The sequence below is a fragment of the Fusarium flagelliforme genome (assembly GCF_020744385.1).
Source record: "Fusarium flagelliforme strain FIESC 12 MPI-CAGE-AA-0113 chromosome Unknown B0J16scaffold_3, whole genome shotgun sequence".
Taxonomy (NCBI): domain Eukaryota; kingdom Fungi; phylum Ascomycota; class Sordariomycetes; order Hypocreales; family Nectriaceae; genus Fusarium; species Fusarium flagelliforme.
In genome coordinates, this window is record NW_025763505.1 from 3,234,700 (window position 1) to 3,252,358 (window position 17,659).

General features: G+C 49.9%; 5 protein-coding genes across 5 annotated transcripts; 2 read left to right on the forward strand and 3 right to left on the reverse strand.

The window, feature by feature from the left end:
• Positions 1–5,160: 5,160 nt before the first annotated feature.
• On the reverse strand, positions 5,161–5,790 carry B0J16DRAFT_318646 (uncharacterized protein; the record flags this gene model as incomplete). Its single annotated transcript, XM_046125466.1, has 1 exon — positions 5,161–5,790. One exon carries the CDS (start codon positions 5,788–5,790, stop codon positions 5,161–5,163), a length of 630 nt encoding a protein of 209 aa, XP_045984919.1.
• An 800-nt stretch (positions 5,791–6,590) lies between these two features.
• Positions 6,591–10,405, forward strand: B0J16DRAFT_106000 (Pleckstrin homology domain-containing protein). The gene is made up of 2 exons (XM_046121357.1): positions 6,591–7,307; positions 7,359–10,405. Exons 1-2 carry the CDS (start codon positions 6,773–6,775, stop codon positions 10,235–10,237), a joined length of 3,414 nt encoding a protein of 1,137 aa, XP_045984920.1. The 5' UTR covers positions 6,591–6,772; the 3' UTR covers positions 10,238–10,405.
• Positions 10,406–10,938: 533 nt separating this feature from the next.
• Positions 10,939–13,223, reverse strand: B0J16DRAFT_302658 (chaperonin Cpn60/TCP-1 family). The gene is made up of 4 exons (XM_046124645.1): positions 13,064–13,223; positions 11,506–12,898; positions 11,279–11,452; positions 10,939–11,225 (listed from the first exon to the last, which is right to left on the reverse strand). Exons 1-4 carry the CDS (start codon positions 13,120–13,122, stop codon positions 11,208–11,210), a joined length of 1,644 nt encoding a protein of 547 aa, XP_045984921.1. The 5' UTR covers positions 13,123–13,223; the 3' UTR covers positions 10,939–11,207.
• A 1,124-nt stretch (positions 13,224–14,347) lies between these two features.
• Positions 14,348–15,327, forward strand: B0J16DRAFT_382880 (uncharacterized protein; the record flags this gene model as incomplete). The annotated part of the gene is made up of 2 exons (XM_046131280.1): positions 14,348–14,644; positions 14,821–15,327. 2 exons carry the CDS (start codon positions 14,348–14,350, stop codon positions 15,325–15,327), a joined length of 804 nt encoding a protein of 267 aa, XP_045984922.1.
• A 184-nt stretch (positions 15,328–15,511) lies between these two features.
• On the reverse strand, positions 15,512–17,643 carry B0J16DRAFT_338598 (uncharacterized protein). The gene is made up of 3 exons (XM_046127461.1): positions 16,236–17,643; positions 15,835–16,186; positions 15,512–15,782 (listed from the first exon to the last, which is right to left on the reverse strand). Exons 1-3 carry the CDS (start codon positions 17,391–17,393, stop codon positions 15,709–15,711), a joined length of 1,584 nt encoding a protein of 527 aa, XP_045984923.1. The 5' UTR covers positions 17,394–17,643; the 3' UTR covers positions 15,512–15,708.
• Between the last annotated feature and the right edge of the window lie 16 nt (positions 17,644–17,659).

Genomic DNA, 17,659 nt, shown 5'->3' on the forward strand with positions numbered 1-17,659 from the left:
TCGTGGTGTCTTTGTCTTTACCGGGGAAGAGGGGGATGAAACGTTAAAGGTCAGAAACACATGGCGAATGCCGGTCTCGGGTTTCGACAGCGACGGATGGTAGTTATCGAATACTACATTGAGTGTGATTCGGCTGCTTTTGAATATATACATACCTACCTAGGTAATGTAGTGACTATAAAATGTCACAATATCGCTCACCGGTATATATCTATAACTGTTCTAGTCGTCCGCTGCAGACGCATCTCTGCGGTGCAGCAATAATCACATACATACATGCAGTATCCAGTAGTGGTATAGAAGAAACATATGATGGGTCACCATCCGAATCAACGGTCCCTGGCCGCAGTTGAAGTGGGCATATGGATGTATAATATGGGCACATATAGGGCATTCGCGGCATTGCTATTGAACAGCTATACGAACCGAAGCGACATTGAAGAGAGGACGATACAACATAGAACATTTTACTTTATCGCTTAGAAGCGAGTGAAAACAAAGCGGGTATTCTTTTTATGACCCTGAACGTTGCAAGTTTACTCAGTAGTGTAGCCTTGAAACATAACTTGTAGGTACATGTATTTTGTGGTGGTGATAGTTGCATAAAATAGTAGGTACCAAGTCAATACTCAATTGATGCCAAATCGAGATTGATTTACCCGTCTTTTTGGTCCGTCACATTTTCCAAAGTTCACTAACTAGAGTAGAACATGCTGACAATACGGGAGATCGACGTGAGTGATTTCGTATTAACTTAGTCCTGACTCGTGCCTCTTCCTCACAGACTCAGCTTGATCTCACTTTTCTTCTCTGGTGGTGATCAGAATGAAAGTCCAGTTCCCTGGAATAGACTACGGATAGGCCCTAAACTAAACTAACGTTAGCGCAAGCTGCAGCCTCTGCCACTAAAGGTAAGCCCTGGAAAAGAACGAGACTGCTGGGCTGCAGGTGGTTTTTTAGTGAGCTACCCAGCCACGTGGGAGAAACGTGATGAACAATCAAGTACCGCAACTGAACTGCCACCAACAAAACACAGTTTAGTTTGTCTCGTATTGAACCTCACAAACACGCAGATGCAGAGTCAGGAATGTTTGGGTTGTCCGAATGACATTCATACAGTAGTACCATCACCAACAAGATAAACAAGGCATGATGACAATCGAGCCGAGAGAATCGTCATTGTGGTCCGTCAAGGCAAGGCCTGGCCAAGCCATGCATACGGTATAATGCGGAGAGATAAGTCACCGTTTTGTGCGTCGAAAAGAAGGGTACACGTACCGATACCGTACAATCGTGATGGGGTTCTGCCACAGACTGCCAGGCTCAAAGAGGAGCCCTGGACCATCGATTAGGGTCCTCTTTGAGACACGATTCGCCCTACTACGAGTCCTAGAGGAGCTTAGCTGAAGCACCTCTCAAGAGGCCGGCCAGAACTACCAGAAAAAGGGTCCGTGTCGTTATCCAATCCCAGTGCCAAGATGCTGGCATCACGAGTCGTTGGAAACGATCTGAAGTGGTTGCGTGGCGTTTGAGTTTGCCCACGCCACGAGATGATTGCCTGAATGGTATTGAAGAAACAGATCCAAGCCTGCAAGGATTGACTTCCAAAGTTCAAGGGGTCCTCTTGTTCTGGAGACTCTTTAGTCTAGATTCGGAGTGATAGCCTCATTATGGCATGTAGATATGTATGTCGACGTATATCGTAAAAGGGATATTACCAACAGACAGGACCCTATTTTTCTTTTCTTCTTGTCACTCAGTTGAATACGACGATAATTTGGAGATACCGACAAGCTTTTCGTCTTAAGACCAACGGGCAATTAATATCAGGTTATGCCGTGGCATGGGTCTCAGCTTGACGCCTGCGCTCGGACATGGACCCTCGACAGCTTCACTATAGAAGCCTGTTGTGATATTGAGTTTTTAGAGAGGCTGTAAGGTCAGGGTAAACTCATGATATGGATGACATTGTATGATATAGGCAGAGAGATGAGTTGCCAGTTGTCGTGGAAATTGTGTTTGTTGTGAATCAGTATGTGGTGGTTGACTTTTAGAGGCTGATTATCTTGTTGGTTGGTCTGACTCTGACTCAACTTCAGCTGGAGACCAGATGCAGCGGCCCGTCAAGGCAAGACAACAAAGTGCTCACTGCTTAGGTAGGTACTCTGATTCTGACTGACCTGGACCAGGACCGTTCGCACCATTTCTTCCCCTCCATCCACACCGAATGAATAGAACGTCTGTTAGAAGCAACATGGAAGCGCGCTAACCTCGACATCACACCCTTTTCCCTTTCCTCTCTTTTCTTTTTCTCCTAATGACGCTTCCATCCCGTCTTGCTCTCTATCTGACCGCTACTGACAAGTTGTCTCCCTCACGGCAGGCTGCTGTCAAGTTGCCTATTGTTAGAGTCAAACCCCCTGTTGGTGATCATTTGCTTCCAAGACAATACTCCCTAGGCGAGATCACAACCCCATATCGAGTACCACAGGCCGTGCGAATCATTTTTGGGAGGTGTAGATCATTTCTGTGTCCTCGTGAGAGGATTTGCTGATGCAGGCGAAAGTGAAACCTGGAAAGAATCATCAGCATTATCAATCTTGATAGAAGGACCCAGTCTTGCCAGTGACTTACCTTACTGTACGACGCGGGCACCAAGAACGGAACCGCAACGAACTGGGTCACACTTTTCCTTATGTAGATGGATATGTTCCATTTGAGAGGCAGAAAGGAATAGTCTTGATGGTCCATGACCCGCTGCATCAGGGCTAGCGGTTAACGTCTATACATACAATCGCTGATGTGCTTCAGCATTGATATTGTAACACGTTCTGCAGATTGTTTCCAAACCAACAAGAACTGCAGTGAATTCTTATTGTGAGGCTCTTGGCTTATGCAATCATCCAATCTACGGATAGTCACTCACCACCAAAGAATCGCTCACAATCACCACGCGTCTGCATGTTTTAGGTTTCTTTCTTCTAATGGGATCCAAGACAATAACTGCAGGCACTTATCCGTCACGGAAGGCTACCGGATTACTCCCCCGTCCAATCACATCAAGCATCTAGCCTAGAGACTTTGAGCCCCTCAAACGAGGGCACCCTGAGCGACAGAGACCAGGTCAGGGGCCTCTCGGGACGCTATCGAAGTTAACCGAGCCCAAGAGCACCGTAGAACGACCCTAAACTAGGTGCAGGACGCCGTCTTCAGGACGATTCGAACCGATTGCTCTCAAAAACACCAGGTCGAAGCTATGATTGCGATTCTAGCATGGACCATTGAAGGATCCAGATCCAGAGAAAGGCTTTTTCACCTCTCCTTGTGTGTCTCTCTACCTCTCTATGACGTTTGTGGCTTTGATGCAACCCAAGAACAGACCCTCCTTTTCGAAGCCTGGAACCTGTTCTAAGTCAGAAACCGTTTATTCTGGCTGTGCTCTGCTGCGCTGCGCCGTTGCCAATACAGTTCATAGTCACGATGATCGTTTCTTGTGCGTTTCAGAATATCTGTTTGTCTCCAGCAGGAAATAGTCAAGCTAGACTCTCGAAACGCTCAAAAGACAGGATCTCGTTCTGATAGCTATGTCATGTCTATCCACTTTTCCTGCCTAAAGCTTGAAGGTGATTTGTGTTTCGGTATTATACATGAAGTAATAGCCTACAGCTGCACCAGTTTGAATTTAGTCACTGCCAGCTTTTCTTCCTTGTCTACCCTGCCGCAGACGTGATGTTATCATCCATCGCATGCAGTCGCATTTCGAGTTAAGAAAAGAGTCAGTGCTGGTTTAATAGCCAATAATGCAGGGGTGAGACGAACTTGAGGGGTTTATATGTATGAACAACATCAACCAAAGTCCCTATCTCCCGGTCTGCAAGGTATCTAGATGGCCAAACATCCGCAATCAACATTTGACAGCCAAAAAGTTTCATCTTGCACTGCCTTGCTGTCTTTCTTACGGATCTGATCTCAGTTCTCAGATTTCCAACGTGACTCAGGAAGTGGAACAGGGAATTTGCACATCCGGCAACTTAGCCACGGCAGATCCATAGGCTTTGTTCTGATCTGTCACAGTTCTGGTCGATAGTTTGGAATCCATCATCAGATAATTGCTACACGGTCTGTCTCTTGTTGCATCGGTAACGGGTCATCATGATGCTCCAAATTCGCAGATGGATACTGTGCGGCCAGTTGGCTTGGCTTGCCAATCAACACCAACCGTCGACAGGCCACATGAGTCTGCGGCCTGGCTCGCACGGCCTCTATTCTGGTGAAGCGGAGATAAGTCAATTCGATGGTACCAGTTGACTCTTTTGTATGAGTCGACACCAACGCACGTATGTAAATGCACTGACTGCTATGGCCGTGAGACGTCAAGACATCCTGTGTGTGGAGAAACAAGTGAGACAAGACGATGTGGTACCTGCAAAGAGCGTAGTCTCAGCATTTGATCTCCCACACCACGATGTTAGTCTTGGATGTTGATGATGATCAGTGTCGGCACGCCAGAAGCCACGTGAATCAGGTACGGCACGAGTTGGCTATGAGGACCCCTGATTTTCCCCTGGAAGGGAAGGCTCTGGTGGAAGGTCCCTTTAAATCTAAACGGCCTGAAGCACCATGGATATGGACTTGAACGAGAGCAAGATCACCCCCCAGACTGAAGACCCAGACACCTGGCTTGGCCTGATTTCCTCATACAAGGGGGCTCCGCCAAACGCCATCAACAAGCAGATAGACGGTGCACTGACTGCGCGGTGGCACGGGACTGAAATAGAGCAAAACGGATAGGCGCATCAAATCATTGATCTCCTCCCAGAGCTGAGATTAACGTAGCCGGGCAGGCTTTGCGGGCAGAAGCAGGCCAAGTTCTCGCTACTATGATTTAGCTTCAGGATGCAAAGCCGTGATTGACCCTTCCATGTCGGTACCTAGCCTAGAATTTGGATTGACTTTTGGTGTTCGGAACTAGGTAAGGTACCTAGGTATAGTACCTACGGATAGGTACTCCGTTGCATGCATGCGTTTTCGACTCGAGTCAAGAGATTTGATAGTGGGTGGAGTTGACCACCAAAGATGAGCTTTCTCTTCCAGTTACGTACTCAGGTACGGATACATGTTACCTCAGCTACCTACTGTATATTAATCACCGTTTAAAGCTTACAATTCCCCGAACATTGTCCCTGAACGGGTCATGTCGTCGGTAAAGTTCCCGTCCACCCATTCCATTATGGCAGGGACCTGAGAACTGGCTGACGGTATTGCTACGCCGTACCGTAGGATGGATGAAAGCCAATTACTGTAATTAGGTGTTGGGATCCCAGAGACGAACTGAACTGAATCGAATTGCCGGGGGGGAGGCGCCCGGGGAGAGGGGAGGATGAGGAGGCCACCAGGGGACCGCTGCAACTTGACGTGAGTGAATTCGGCCTGGACCTGTGAAGGCAACACTGGCTTTGGGCCTGCCTGATCCTGGCTACCGGCGACTGGTTCCCTGGGGGTCCCTTGTAAGAAAGCCCGGGCCTTTTTTTTGTGAGGTTGGACAGGGGCAGCCCCCTGCAAGCTTAATGGAAGATCCACCCGGCCACCGCGAAAGACGTACCCTAGTCCCCGGAAGAAAGGGCAAGGGGTACAGAATGGAAGGAAGTTTGAACGGTAGCGTACCGGTGCAGTCAGTCCAGTGCAAGCCATCAAAGCGCCAAAGAATAGGCCAAGCTCTGAAAGGGAGGACCTCCGCCTGCTACTGGTACCTACACGTAGGAAAGGAAGGTACCGTAGACCTGGATTCATTAGGATTGGCTGGGTGCCACCACTCAAGCCTCAAGGTTAATGGCCCGGTCGTACGGTGCAGGTGCGAACGAAATGAAACTACCATCCTCATATAGCCCACCACGCCCATATACTTCCTTCCACTTTGGCTCTTGCTCTTGCTCTTGCTCTTGACGCTCTGGTAATTTTGTTTTCCTTTCTCGCTTCAACTCTTTTTTACCTCAACCTTACCTTCCCAGGTTCATCTTTACCTTACGTTTCCTTCTCCCTCCCTTTTCTCCTCCTCTTCCCCCTCCCCTCACCTGCACTGCAAAGCAGACTCTGGGATCGACCACCCTAATAGGTTCCCTGAAGGGAAAAAAGAAAAGAAGGATTCCTGCCTATCAGCGAGCGAGCGCAAATTCGACGAGTCTTATCGCCTTCCACGACCAACTCAATTTCTCCACCGAAACTCTTCATCTTACGACACCCTGAGAAGGCAAAAAAGCAATTACATTCTTCGACAAGTTTGGCGGTGATACGATTGCGGCATCCTTCTCTCACAGTGGAGCAGTGTTTCGAGGGCCATCCCCAAAAGTGAGTGACAAGTCCAGACCAGCATCACATCGCGCATTGCTAAAAAGCAAAAACAGACACATAGGCAGCCGACTTGTCGCATATCGCAAAACATTTCAAGCGAATTCCAACAAACACAAGCCAATCTCGTTCGATAATTAGCATATAATATCTCTTTGCTCTTTTCGCACGCCAAATCTTGTTTCCTCACCCCTTTGATTGGTCCCGACCTCCAATTCTCAACCGCCAACGAAGCTCGCAATCTTCAACTCTATCTATCTCACTGAAACATTTCAAACTCGCATGGATCCCCCGCCACCAACCGTTTAACTTCAACCGACTTTGACCAGCAATTCCTGGCCGTTGAATACACAGAACCGGTCTCGAATAAGTGCTCGTTTTGCACCAGTAATCACAAGACACCCTGCGAAAAAGGTGTCGCTACTAAATGTTTCGCCGGTTGCGCAAAAACCAGGACCACGATACTACATCAGTCAAGACGCGGGACGAGGATAGGGCACTTGCCACAAACCTTCGAGAACTTGGCTTGGCTGGCTCCCGCGCCTCTAGATCAAGCAGCCGAAGACCCCAAACTGGTACAGACTCCAGAACATTTCCAGAATCACATTCCACAAAATCCCTTCGTGGGCAGGACTCTGTCTCCTCCACTGGCTCAGTAAGATCGGGGCTAAGTAACAATTCGCGTCGAGTCGGTAGTATCGACAACAACGTCATGTCTTCCAACAACGATCGAACCCGCTCAAGGCGAGAGCGCACCTTTGTCGGCAGCGAATGTGCAGTATGTGAAGAGCCCCTCGAGCACACCTTGCGAGGCGAGCGTATACTGCAATTCTCTTGTACACATGTCTCTCATGAGGCTTGTTTTTACGAGTTCATTCGCGAGTTCGAGTCACAATATTGCCCAACATGCGATGCACCCCTGCATTTGGACACTAGCAGAGGAGGAAACGTGATTGATATTGGTAGGCCACCAATCTTTGCGCAGTCGGACAGCAAACTAACAACAAGCCAAGAAAAAATCAGCAACATGGTGCGGTCAGTCGGCACCGACTCGAGGTCTGCTATGACACCGACACCCACAGCAACACCATGGGAAAACCAGACAGGTCGTGCGCCCAGTGTTGAGAGCAACCAGAGGCGCCCCATGCAGCAACAACAACAGCAGCAGCAGCATGCTGGCGGCCGTGATAGTGTGGCGCGAGGCAGCATGAGAGACAGCCGCGATGCACCATCATCGGATCGATATGGACCTTCACGACATGCTCGCAGTGACAGTGAGGCTACCGGAGTGGCATCATCCGGAGGATACCCTGAGACTACGCAGAGCGGACCTGCCAGACGCCATGACTACGATGTCCAAGCAATGGAGACCACGCCGACCAGCCCACGAGCAGTCACACGTAACCCGATACCAGCACCAATTGTTACTGTCCGCTCAGAGTTCCCGACTCTTAGCAGGTCACGTCAACAACAAACACTTACCTGTTTGGTTACTGTTGAGGTGCCTGACAACAAGTGGAGGCCCGACCCTGAAGACCTGGGGCCCCAAGCTCCTCAACCTCCTGCCGGTAACCGTGCCGAGGAGGCCTACGGCCGTCCACCCTCGCCCGCCCGCAGTGCGCCTCGCTTCTACCCTTATGAGTCTACGGACGCTTTGGAGGAGATGACAGATAGCCTCCGCAACCGTGTTGACAACTGGCATGGTTTGGACTTCAGCAGATTCGGAAAGCTGAGACTTTACGGCACCCTTAGGGTGGGCAAGGACAAAGTTTCATGGCAGGAATTGGAGTGTTTCCTCTTTGCCGAGATGCTCATTTGCGTGAAGGAGAAGAAGATTCCTCAATCCCAACAATGGGATGAGAACGGCGCCCCCCGCAAGGCGACTCGATGCACTCTGAAGGGCTCGATTCTTATTAAGAAGCATCTCAACGAGGTATCAGAAACGGGAAATATTGATGAGAACATTCTTACGCTCAGCCTCTCGGTTGCTGAACTGCCTCAGTTCCATCTCCGCTTCGAGAACCGAAACCAATTGAAGCTGTGGCAACAAGCTCTTCTTGACCTCAACGCTGTAGAGACTTCCCCTGTCCGCAGCCCTGAGTATGATCGCGGCGAGTCAGAAACTGACGAAGAACTCGACTGGCAACGATCTCGCCCGCAAAGAGTTTCCTCGGTGGCTTCATCATGGAACGGTGCGAGATCTACCACCACAGCCCCTACGGATTACACCAACTTTCCTCGAAGCCCGGCCATGGCCAAGTCTATCCATGTTCCCATTGATGTCGTTGTCGTTGTACCCATCTCTTCCTCCATGCAGGGCGTTAAGATCAACCTGGTTCGGGATGCCCTCAAGTTTATGGTCAACACACTTGGCGAGCGCGATCGCATGGGCTTGGTCACGTTCGGTTCAGGTGGCGGTGGTGTCCCAATTGTCGGCATGACTACAAAGGCCTGGCCTGGCTGGAGCAATATTCTGACATCCATTAAGCCTGTTGGTCAAAAGAGCCACCGCGCTGATGTCGTCGAGGGTGCCAACGTTGCAATGGACCTTCTCATGCAAAGAAAGTACAACAACCCTATCGCCTCCATTATGTTGATCAGCGACGCGTCCACTTCGGATGCTGACAGTGTCGACTTTGTTGTTTCACGAGCGGAAGCCGCTAAGATCACCATCCACTCGTTTGGTTTGGGAATGACTCACAAGCCTGACACCATGATCGAGCTGTCGACAAGAACCAAGGCTTCCTACACATACGTCAAGGACTGGATGATGCTTCGGGAGTGCCTTGCTGGATGCCTAGGAAGTATGCAGACTTTGTCTCACCAGAACGTCAAGCTCAAGCTTAGACTTCCCGAAGGATCACCCGCCAAATTCCACAAGATTAGCGGCGCTCTGCAAATAACCAAGCGAGCGACAGGTAGAGATGCAGAGGCGTCTCTTGGCGACCTCCGATTTGGTGACAAGCGGGATGTTCTTGTTCAGCTGGTCATCCTTCCTGATAACACTTCTCAAGAGCAACTTCCTCAGGATCCCTGGGACAACATCGTGTCAGGTCTTGAGGCTCTTGGCGGCCCTATGGACAACGACAACGAAAGAACTCTTTCTGTTGAAGAGGTCCCATTGATTCAAGCAGATCTGAGCTGGGGAGACATCTTGCGCGAGGGTACCGTCACGCATATGCCTCGACCATCTCTTCTCGCCATCACTATGCTCCCGATGAGCGGAAGCTCCAAGAAGCCATGGCAAAACTCTCCTCCTATTCCTCCCCACCCCAGTATCGTACAGAGGCGTATGGAGCTCCTTACTTCCGACATGCTTACCCGTGCCCTCACTCTGGTAGGTCGCGGCCAGCATGATCGGGCGCACACCCTCTTGAACGAAACCAGATCAATCCTGAAGGGTCTGGGCAAGGGCGGACTTCCCCCGATCCCTCCGTCTGGCAAGGTCAACCCGTCAGCCCCCTCAACTCCTCATCCTGGCAATGAGGCTTCGCCAGGACAATCAACCACTCCTGATGGCAAGCGGAGTCCTTCGCCCCCCGCTTCGGCAATCTCTGGTACCAACGGCTTCTCTTCGCAGCTGGGTCGCAGCCGTTCTACCGACGGTCTCGGTCTCGGTGCCGGGATTGATGCCAACACTGTGGCCGCTCTCGACGCCGAACTGGAGAGCAGCCTTGAATGGATTAACCATCCTGCTGTGTTCAGCCGCGACAGCCGCAAAGCTGTTTTGCAAGCCATCGGCGTCATCAGCTCCCAGCGCGCCTTCACCTATCGTACACCTATCGAGGGGCTATGGGCGTGCCGTGTTAATGGCGTCAAGAAGCTTACAGAGAAGAGCAGAGAATGGCGTGAAGATGGTGGCGGCGAGGGCGGTATCACTGAAGAGTCTTGATCGTCTATTCTTCGCCCAGCCTTTTTCTAACACCACCATCACGACGAGAATGACCATCCGGTTCCTATTTTCATCTTTACTCATGACCCGTCACGACCCAAAAACACCTACACATTTCCCACATTATCATTTGCTACTTCCTTTCTTCAGTTGGTTAGAGATACCAGCATTGTCTCTCGACTTATCTCTGGAATTGTTCGATACCCCTTGAATCTACCAACTATCTGGCGCAACTCCTACTTGATGTTATTTATGTTTACTTGCTTTGCATTGCCTTGCATTATTAGAGCCCCCCGTGACTCATTAATATCGAGCAATCACAGCTGTAACTATTCCTCAGCCATACTGCTTTGACGATGTTTCCGTGGTCTTATTGTTTGGGGGAGTGGGACTGGAAAAAATGCCTGAGATATGTCGGTTATGTTTCTTCAGGCTCCCTTGTATGATTGAGTCTTGTAATAGACAGTTTGCATTGTCTTTTATATACTTTGTTGTTGGGGATATAGGTACTAGCCGATGTATATAGCTACATGCGCTAAAGAGTTTTACGAATTCAATGCACGAGTCCATCCAATCTTCGTATGTCCTGTATGCTATAGTATGTGATGACCTTGGCAATATGTGTTCGACTTTCTAAACGTGGACTATAGGCCGTAGAAGCTAAGTCTCATCAAATATTGATCAACAGATCTTGTGTCATGGTGAACACCTCATCAAGCTTCAAGCACCCAATCGTTGTGATGTGGAGCGAGTACGAGTTTTCGATTGTGATATTAATCCTGGGAGGATTGTGATCTAAGTAGGGGGTATGGTACAATCTACCCATGATCATCGGGCTCGCATAATTACATGTGCACATGTTTTGACTCTCCTATCTGCGAGGATATCTCTATAGCCATGACACCGTATAGTCATCTCACATATCATACTCTTTGCCCACTTTATCCGTTTTGAACATAGCATTATCCATTTAGTCCTCATCCCAGTTCTGTGATCGTCAGTTAGATAAGACTTTTTGCAGCAGGAAGAAGGAAAACATACAGGGTTGGGTCCTGGGGGCTTTGGTCCACCAGCTTGTCGTGCCACGATGATCTGGTCAACGGACAGGACTGTGCGGGCAGCCTCGGTGGCAAGCTTGATAGCCCATTGCTTGGAAATAAGGAGATCGAGGATACCCTCATCCTTGGCATCAAGAAGGCCAGTGTTATCGTCGTTCTACATTAGAGTTAGAAAGATCCTCATGGTTTGTGACTTGAACTGAAACAAACCTCAATATCGACACCAATGTCCCACTGCTCACTGTTGGCATGAGCAGCGTACAGTCGGCTCAGAACCTCGGTGGCGTCAAGACCAGCACTCTCTGCGATAGTGCGAGGCACAACCTCGAAAGCCTCACCGAACTTCTTGATAGCGTACTGGCTAAGACCGGGGGTCTTCTCACCGTGAGCCTGTATCCTCTCAACAAGCTCGACTTCTGTGGCACCAGCACCAGGAACCAGTCGAGGGTCGCGAGTAATGGCCTTAACAACATTAACACCATCATCGACAGCACGCTCAATGTCGTCAAGATGGTTCTGGGTAGCGCCTCGAAGAACCAGGGTAGCCGTTCGGGTAACCTCATCCTCCTGACGGAAGACTGTAACTCGGTCGCCACCAATCTCGAGGGTCTCAACAACGTCGATGCTTCCCATCTCGTCAGGCATAGGGGCTCCTAATCGCGCCAAGGGGGTGGCGCCGACCACACGGCAGACTCTTCGAAGCTCAAACTTGCTGAGAATTCGGATGCACAGAATGCCAAAGCGGTTAAGGTAGTGCATAGCCAGATCACCCACTCGCTCACCGCAGATGACGACACGAAGGCCAGAGTCGTAAAGCTCCTTAATAGACGTCTCCAATTGAGACTCCTCGCCCTTTGTGAAATCCATCATCTCCTTGGCGTTGTGCAGAAGAACAGTTCCCTTGGTCTCGGTTTGTCCAGCATCGATGGGGCAAGTGAAGACACCGACCTTGGCGCGGCTGGCCTTCTTGACCGAACCATCGGGCTCCTTGGGGAAGACCATACCCTTGACAACCTTGCTCTGCTCCAGGCTTCCACCCATGATCTTGACGACGCGGATGTTGTCGACGTTGAAGTTAACGGGGTTCTTGGGGAGAACGGCGAGGACAGCCTCAGCAACGAGATCGGCAAGGAAAGTCTCGTTGCCGTTTTGCTTACTGGCAATGACGGTGCTGATGGCCTTGCTGAGCTCCTCCTGATCCCGCATATCCTCAACCTTGTCAACAGAAAGCTCCTCAAGGGTCTCAAGAGCGAACTTCTGAGCCTTCTCATAACCAATAACAATATCCGATGTCTTCAGACCCATGCGTAGCAGGTCCTCAGCTTTTCGAAGCAGCTCGCCGGCAAGGACGATAACAAGGTTGGTGGCATCGCCCATCTCGGCTTCTTGTTGCTGACTGGCCATGACGAGGAGCTTAGCGGCGGGGTGAACGACTTCGAGTTCTCGGAGGATGGTGGCAGCGTCGGAGGTAAGAATCATCTTTTGCAGATGGTTGATAACGACCTTGTTGCGGCCATAGGGGCCGAGAGAGGTCTGAACGGTGGAAGCAATTGCCCTGCAGGCGTCGATGTTACGAAGGACAGCGCCATCTTCAGAGTCGTAGCTGTAGAGAGGAAGAAATGTTGGTCAGTTTGGTTCGCAAGAAGAAGGCTGCAGTCATGAGGGTGGGATACGGCGAGAGACACATGAAGAGGCGGGGAGCTGCCAGCAACAGCAGAAGTAGAAGAACAAGGAGGGGAGCAAGACAAGACAAGACAAGACAACTCACTTGTTATAACCCTGCTTGAACAGGCCCGCGTTAGGGGCGTTTGGGATATTGAGCGACATTTTGAATACCACAAAGCGCTCTCGAAGTGTGGTTGTATTCGAGTCGTCGCAAGGAGTGGATGTCTTTGGTAGAAAGATGAGGTTGATGCTCCTGATAGATGATTTCGCCCACTAGCTTCAGTGTCCCACCACAAAAACTTCCACAGGTGTGGTGGGCGGTCGGTTTAGTGGGTAGGTACGTACCCGGCTGCCTGGACCGCCTATTTACCTGAGTCTCAGGTATCTGAGGTGAAAGTGATGCTACGTTTTGGGAAATAGCAATTTGAATAAGTCATTCGTGGCTATCTAGTAACTGGATCATAACATGAGTGTGAATCTTGAATTGAGCTCAAGAAAGTGAATATTTAACATCTCCTGTAATAGTGGTCATGAAGTAGCCTTGCTTAATATTTCGAGGGGCATCTTTCGTAGGGGTCCACCTGCCCAATCACTTTTGGACGCCACAAACCCTTTACAGCCTTGCAGTTGTGGCTTGTGGCTGAAGAAATGACACGTTCGGACAAAGCTTCCATTGGTGACGGGAAGACACTGCGTGCCTGTCTAGGCCTGGCCTGTCTATCGCTAGAGCCTCGCCCAACCAACCTAGCGACGGGCGCGGCTCCTGTCGCGATGGCTGATTAACGCGGGTTTCAACTCAAACACTACCTCTCGTCCTATTTTATCTAGACTTCTAATCTTAACACCTGCAGTCAACTGCGCAGCTTCATTTGTTCTTGCGACACTTGATTTATTTTGGGTTCAACGCTATCTCGCTTTCTATTTCCACGATTTTACATGCGAATCAGCTCAATCGATTAACAGTCGCTACATCAAGGCACGCTTAGCGATTCAGCCAAGTTGGTTGACCTTCACACGTCAACAACTGCGCCAATTCAGTTGCTAGCCCAAAGCCTGGAAAGTGTCCTTGTTAGAGACAATTTACTGGAAAACAGAACTGTCAAGTATTGAATTATACACATCAGTCATGCCTGGTAAGTTTTGTAATTGCCAAAGTCAAAGTCAACATCCATTCTTTGATGGATCGTGGTGGGTTCTACCTGCTGGTAGCCTGGCTTGCTGCAGCTGCGACTTCAACGCCTATGATTAAGGCTTAAGCACATCCCTTGCACTACCACCAGCACACTATCCTTTCGCACTTTCCTCTCAGTCGCGCACGTCGCCTTCAATCTCAGCATCAACATCAACATCTTCACTGCTACCAATTCTGCAACGCCAACCGCCTAGCATGACCATAACCATCAAACGAAAGGCACCCTCAGCTGACCCGCCTCCTCCCTCAACAGCAATTCCTTCAACTCTCCCTCCATCCGTCGAGGAAGCCTACCGACGAAAATGCGTCCAGCTCAAGAATCGCACGAACGAGGTTGAGGAGGCCAACGATGCCGCTCGTCTTCGCCTCGCCCGCATAAAACGCCAAGTCGAAAAGATGCGAGTAGAGCGCGCCTTCTTGCTAGAACAGCTTGCAAAGCGCACAAGCGCAAACGTCGAAGATTCAGATGGCAGTCCGAGCCCACCGCCAACAGTAAGCACTTCCCATCTCCTAACCACAATTCTCCCTTCCCTTCACCTGGCAATCCTTTTACCCGGTCTGCCACGCCTCCTTTCTTCACGGCACCCGGTTCAATGTTGATGCTTTTGCGCTTGGATTAGGACTACCAATTCAACACACCCAGTGAGTTAGCTGCTAACCACCAGAAGCCAAAAGATAAGCCTTTGCGTACAAAGCGAGGCCATCGCAAGTCTATGATGCCCGATGCCGATGCTAAGACACCCGCCGGTGCATCCTTTGCCAATGCTGCTGGCTCTCCTACGTCCGATACCTTTTCACACCCACCTGAAAGTCAAGCAAAGTCAGAGCATGCAAACGGTGTTTCACATGATGACAAGAAGCCTGCTAGTGCCTTCGAGCTATACTGCATGGACAGACGGCCTGATCTTGAGAATAAGGACAAGGACGGTGACGGAAACATGAACATTGATGATGAGCTGGCACAGATGTGGAAAGCACTTCCCGAAAGTGAGAAGGAAGAGTTTGAAGCGAGATATGAAGAGATCAAGATTGCTGAAGCAAAGAAGTCTCCTGTGCCGGAAAAGAAGGAGGACAAGCCTAGCGAATCCAAGTCTGCAGCCCTCGATGAGGATGTCGAGATGGGCGATGATACCGAGGACCAGGACACCCAGGCTGGTGAGAAGGCCGAAGATTAAGCAACTTGAAATGCATTTTTCTAAGGGGGCGTTTTGGCGGGTTCACAGTTTCTTCGGTCACATACGATATGGGCCATTGTAATGTACTAGTTTGGGAGTTGTCTTTCACAAATCAAAGGACAGCCAGTCTGAGAAAGGATTAACAGCATAGATTTAACCAAGAAGAGACAACATCTTCGCGCGCATTATCTCGAATCCTGCCGCGAAGCCCGTCTATCTAATACTTTGAAAGTTTTGCACCGTTACTCCAGATCCCCTGCGTTTGTTTTGCCTGGGTTCTTGATCCCAATATCGCACTGAAATACACAAGCTCAACATTATCAAACTACGCTGGAATAGATGTGAAATGAAAGGACAAAATTAGCTTGGTCGAGAAGACCTTTATTCGCCGACGTATAGATCCACCACAATGTTGATAGCAGCGACGAGAATCTCGGCTGCAATAAGCACAATCACTAAGAGGCGGTTAGCTGGTTTAACTTGAAGATGGGGACACTGAAAGCCTACCAATCCATTCGAGCTTTTCGTCATGACCATGGCTGAGCTCTCCCTTAAGCACAGCCAACAAATCTGCTATGACATCGAGACGTTCCGTCAAGAGACCAACACGCTGATCCATCTCCAGATAGCTCCTGACAGCTTGGTAGACAGGTTCAAGCTGCGGTTCGACCCAGAAGAGCTCAGGCGTGTCGAGGACAGATCCATTAAGATGGATATTGATACGCAGGATGAATAGCTCTCCAATCTGCATGTTGATCTGCGACCTTCTAAGTGCGATCTTTCCTGTCGTGGCTATTTGTGTGGGGATGTCCTTGCAGGTGTCGACTGTCGATGCGATCAACTCTTCGAATAGTGAAGTCTAAAACGGTTAGTATACTCAGAATTTACAGAATAGTAGCTTCACTAACCTTGACACTCTGCGCTAAAGCATGAGAGATGGCAAGCTTTGTCATGTAGTTGTTCTTATCGCGAAGAGTGATGAAATCATTGTAAATACGAGCCTGGTAGTCCTTCGTGTAGTAGAAGTTGAACAACTCAGTCTCGACATCATCTGGCGCAAGCTTCTCAGTTTCGAACTTAGCAATCTCCTTCAGGAACCGGGCCTCTTGGGCCTCGGTCATTCCCCAGATGACCACCACACCGTAATCAAACAAGAAAACTTCGGGTGTATGAACCTGTATGTCAAAGTCGGGGTTGGTCTCGCTTATTGAGTCGTGATCCTCCACAGCAGAACCTAACAGGTCCGCGCTCTCAATGCGAGAGCCATTGCCGTTACCATTGGCGCTGTCATGCATATGCGCGTGACCGTTGTGTCCGTGGGCCTCCGAGGCGGCCTCTTCCGTCTGTAAGTCTGCTCTTTGTTGTTGCGCGACTTCGATAGCGTCACCTCCAGTTGAGTGTCTGCGCTCATAGTTCTGAACTGGGTCGCGACCGCGCGCGCTTTTTGAAGTGTAATTGTACGGTGTGTATATGCATTCGTCAATGAGTTTGGGATTTGCGCCTCGAGTCTTTCCACGTCCTTTCAAGAACCTCATGAGACCCTCCATCTCGTATCTGTTTGCAGTACAGTATGCGGTGACACGCGGCAGGCGATCACGATCCGCTTTGCCCAGTTTTGCAGCATCTCTACGCGCGGCAGGATCCTTGATACGTGTGTATTGAGAGTAGACATCTCTTCCGCTCTCCTCGTCTTCGTCCTCGTCCAGGTCAGGGTTGGGAAGCAGCTTAAGCTTTTCCGTCTTCTTGGTGCTGCGCTGAGGACCAATCTTGGGTCCAAAAGCTAGATGGGCGACCGCAGGTACTGAGCTCTGACTGTTTCGTCTTCTTAGCTTGTTGTTGAGAGCTGCGAGCATGGGAGGGCCACCAGCGGCGCCGCTAGCAGAGCCAACAGCATGATGACCTGGAGCTCGTTGAAAATGTTGTTGTCGACCGGGTTCAAAAGTTTTTGTAACAGGATTGTCGCTAAAAGTGACGGATCGAGTTCCTTTGGGACGATTCTCTGTGGTCGGAAGTAGAGGCGACGACTCGTTGGGGGTAGCGTCTGACGACGTGGTTTGGGAATCCATTTCGGTTTACGCCGGCGAAGCTTGAAAGTGATGAGGTCAGGAAGATCAGTCGAGATAAATTAGACCGCGTGCAATGAAGTTCCAGTCGTGCGCATCACTCTTTGAGAGAGTCTAGATCCTCAAATTAGGAGCAATTCCAGAATCGCGGTTAAAAATGGGCGATCAAAGGTTAACTTCTGTTATGGTGTCGAGGTGAAGAACCTTCCCGGAGTCGTAGTCTGGTATAATGGAAACTCTACCAATGATGTCAGGCTCAAATTCATTTC

Coding starts and splice junctions, on each gene's coding strand:
- B0J16DRAFT_338598 (XM_046127461.1), bottom strand. CDS start 17,393: ATGGATTCCCAAACCACGTCGTCAGACGCTACCCCCAACGAGTCGTCG. Junction 16,187..16,235: donor CTTTAGCGCAGAGTGTCAAG/GTTAGTGAAGCT, acceptor TAACCGTTTTAG/ACTTCACTATTCGAAGAGTT. Junction 15,783..15,834: donor CGAAAAGCTCGAATGGATTG/GTAGGCTTTCAG, acceptor ACCGCCTCTTAG/TGATTGTGCTTATTGCAGCC.
- B0J16DRAFT_106000 (XM_046121357.1), top strand. CDS start 6,773: ATGTTTCGCCGGTTGCGCAAAAACCAGGACCACGATACTACATCAGTC. Junction 7,308..7,358: donor AGGAAACGTGATTGATATTG/GTAGGCCACCAA, acceptor CAACAAGCCAAG/AAAAAATCAGCAACATGGTG.
- B0J16DRAFT_302658 (XM_046124645.1), bottom strand. CDS start 13,122: ATGTCGCTCAATATCCCAAACGCCCCTAACGCGGGCCTGTTCAAGCAG. Junction 12,899..13,063: donor TTCAAGCAGGGTTATAACAA/GTGAGTTGTCTT, acceptor TCCTCTCTACAG/CTACGACTCTGAAGATGGCG. Junction 11,453..11,505: donor ACATTGGTGTCGATATTGAG/GTTTGTTTCAGT, acceptor ACTCTAATGTAG/AACGACGATAACACTGGCCT.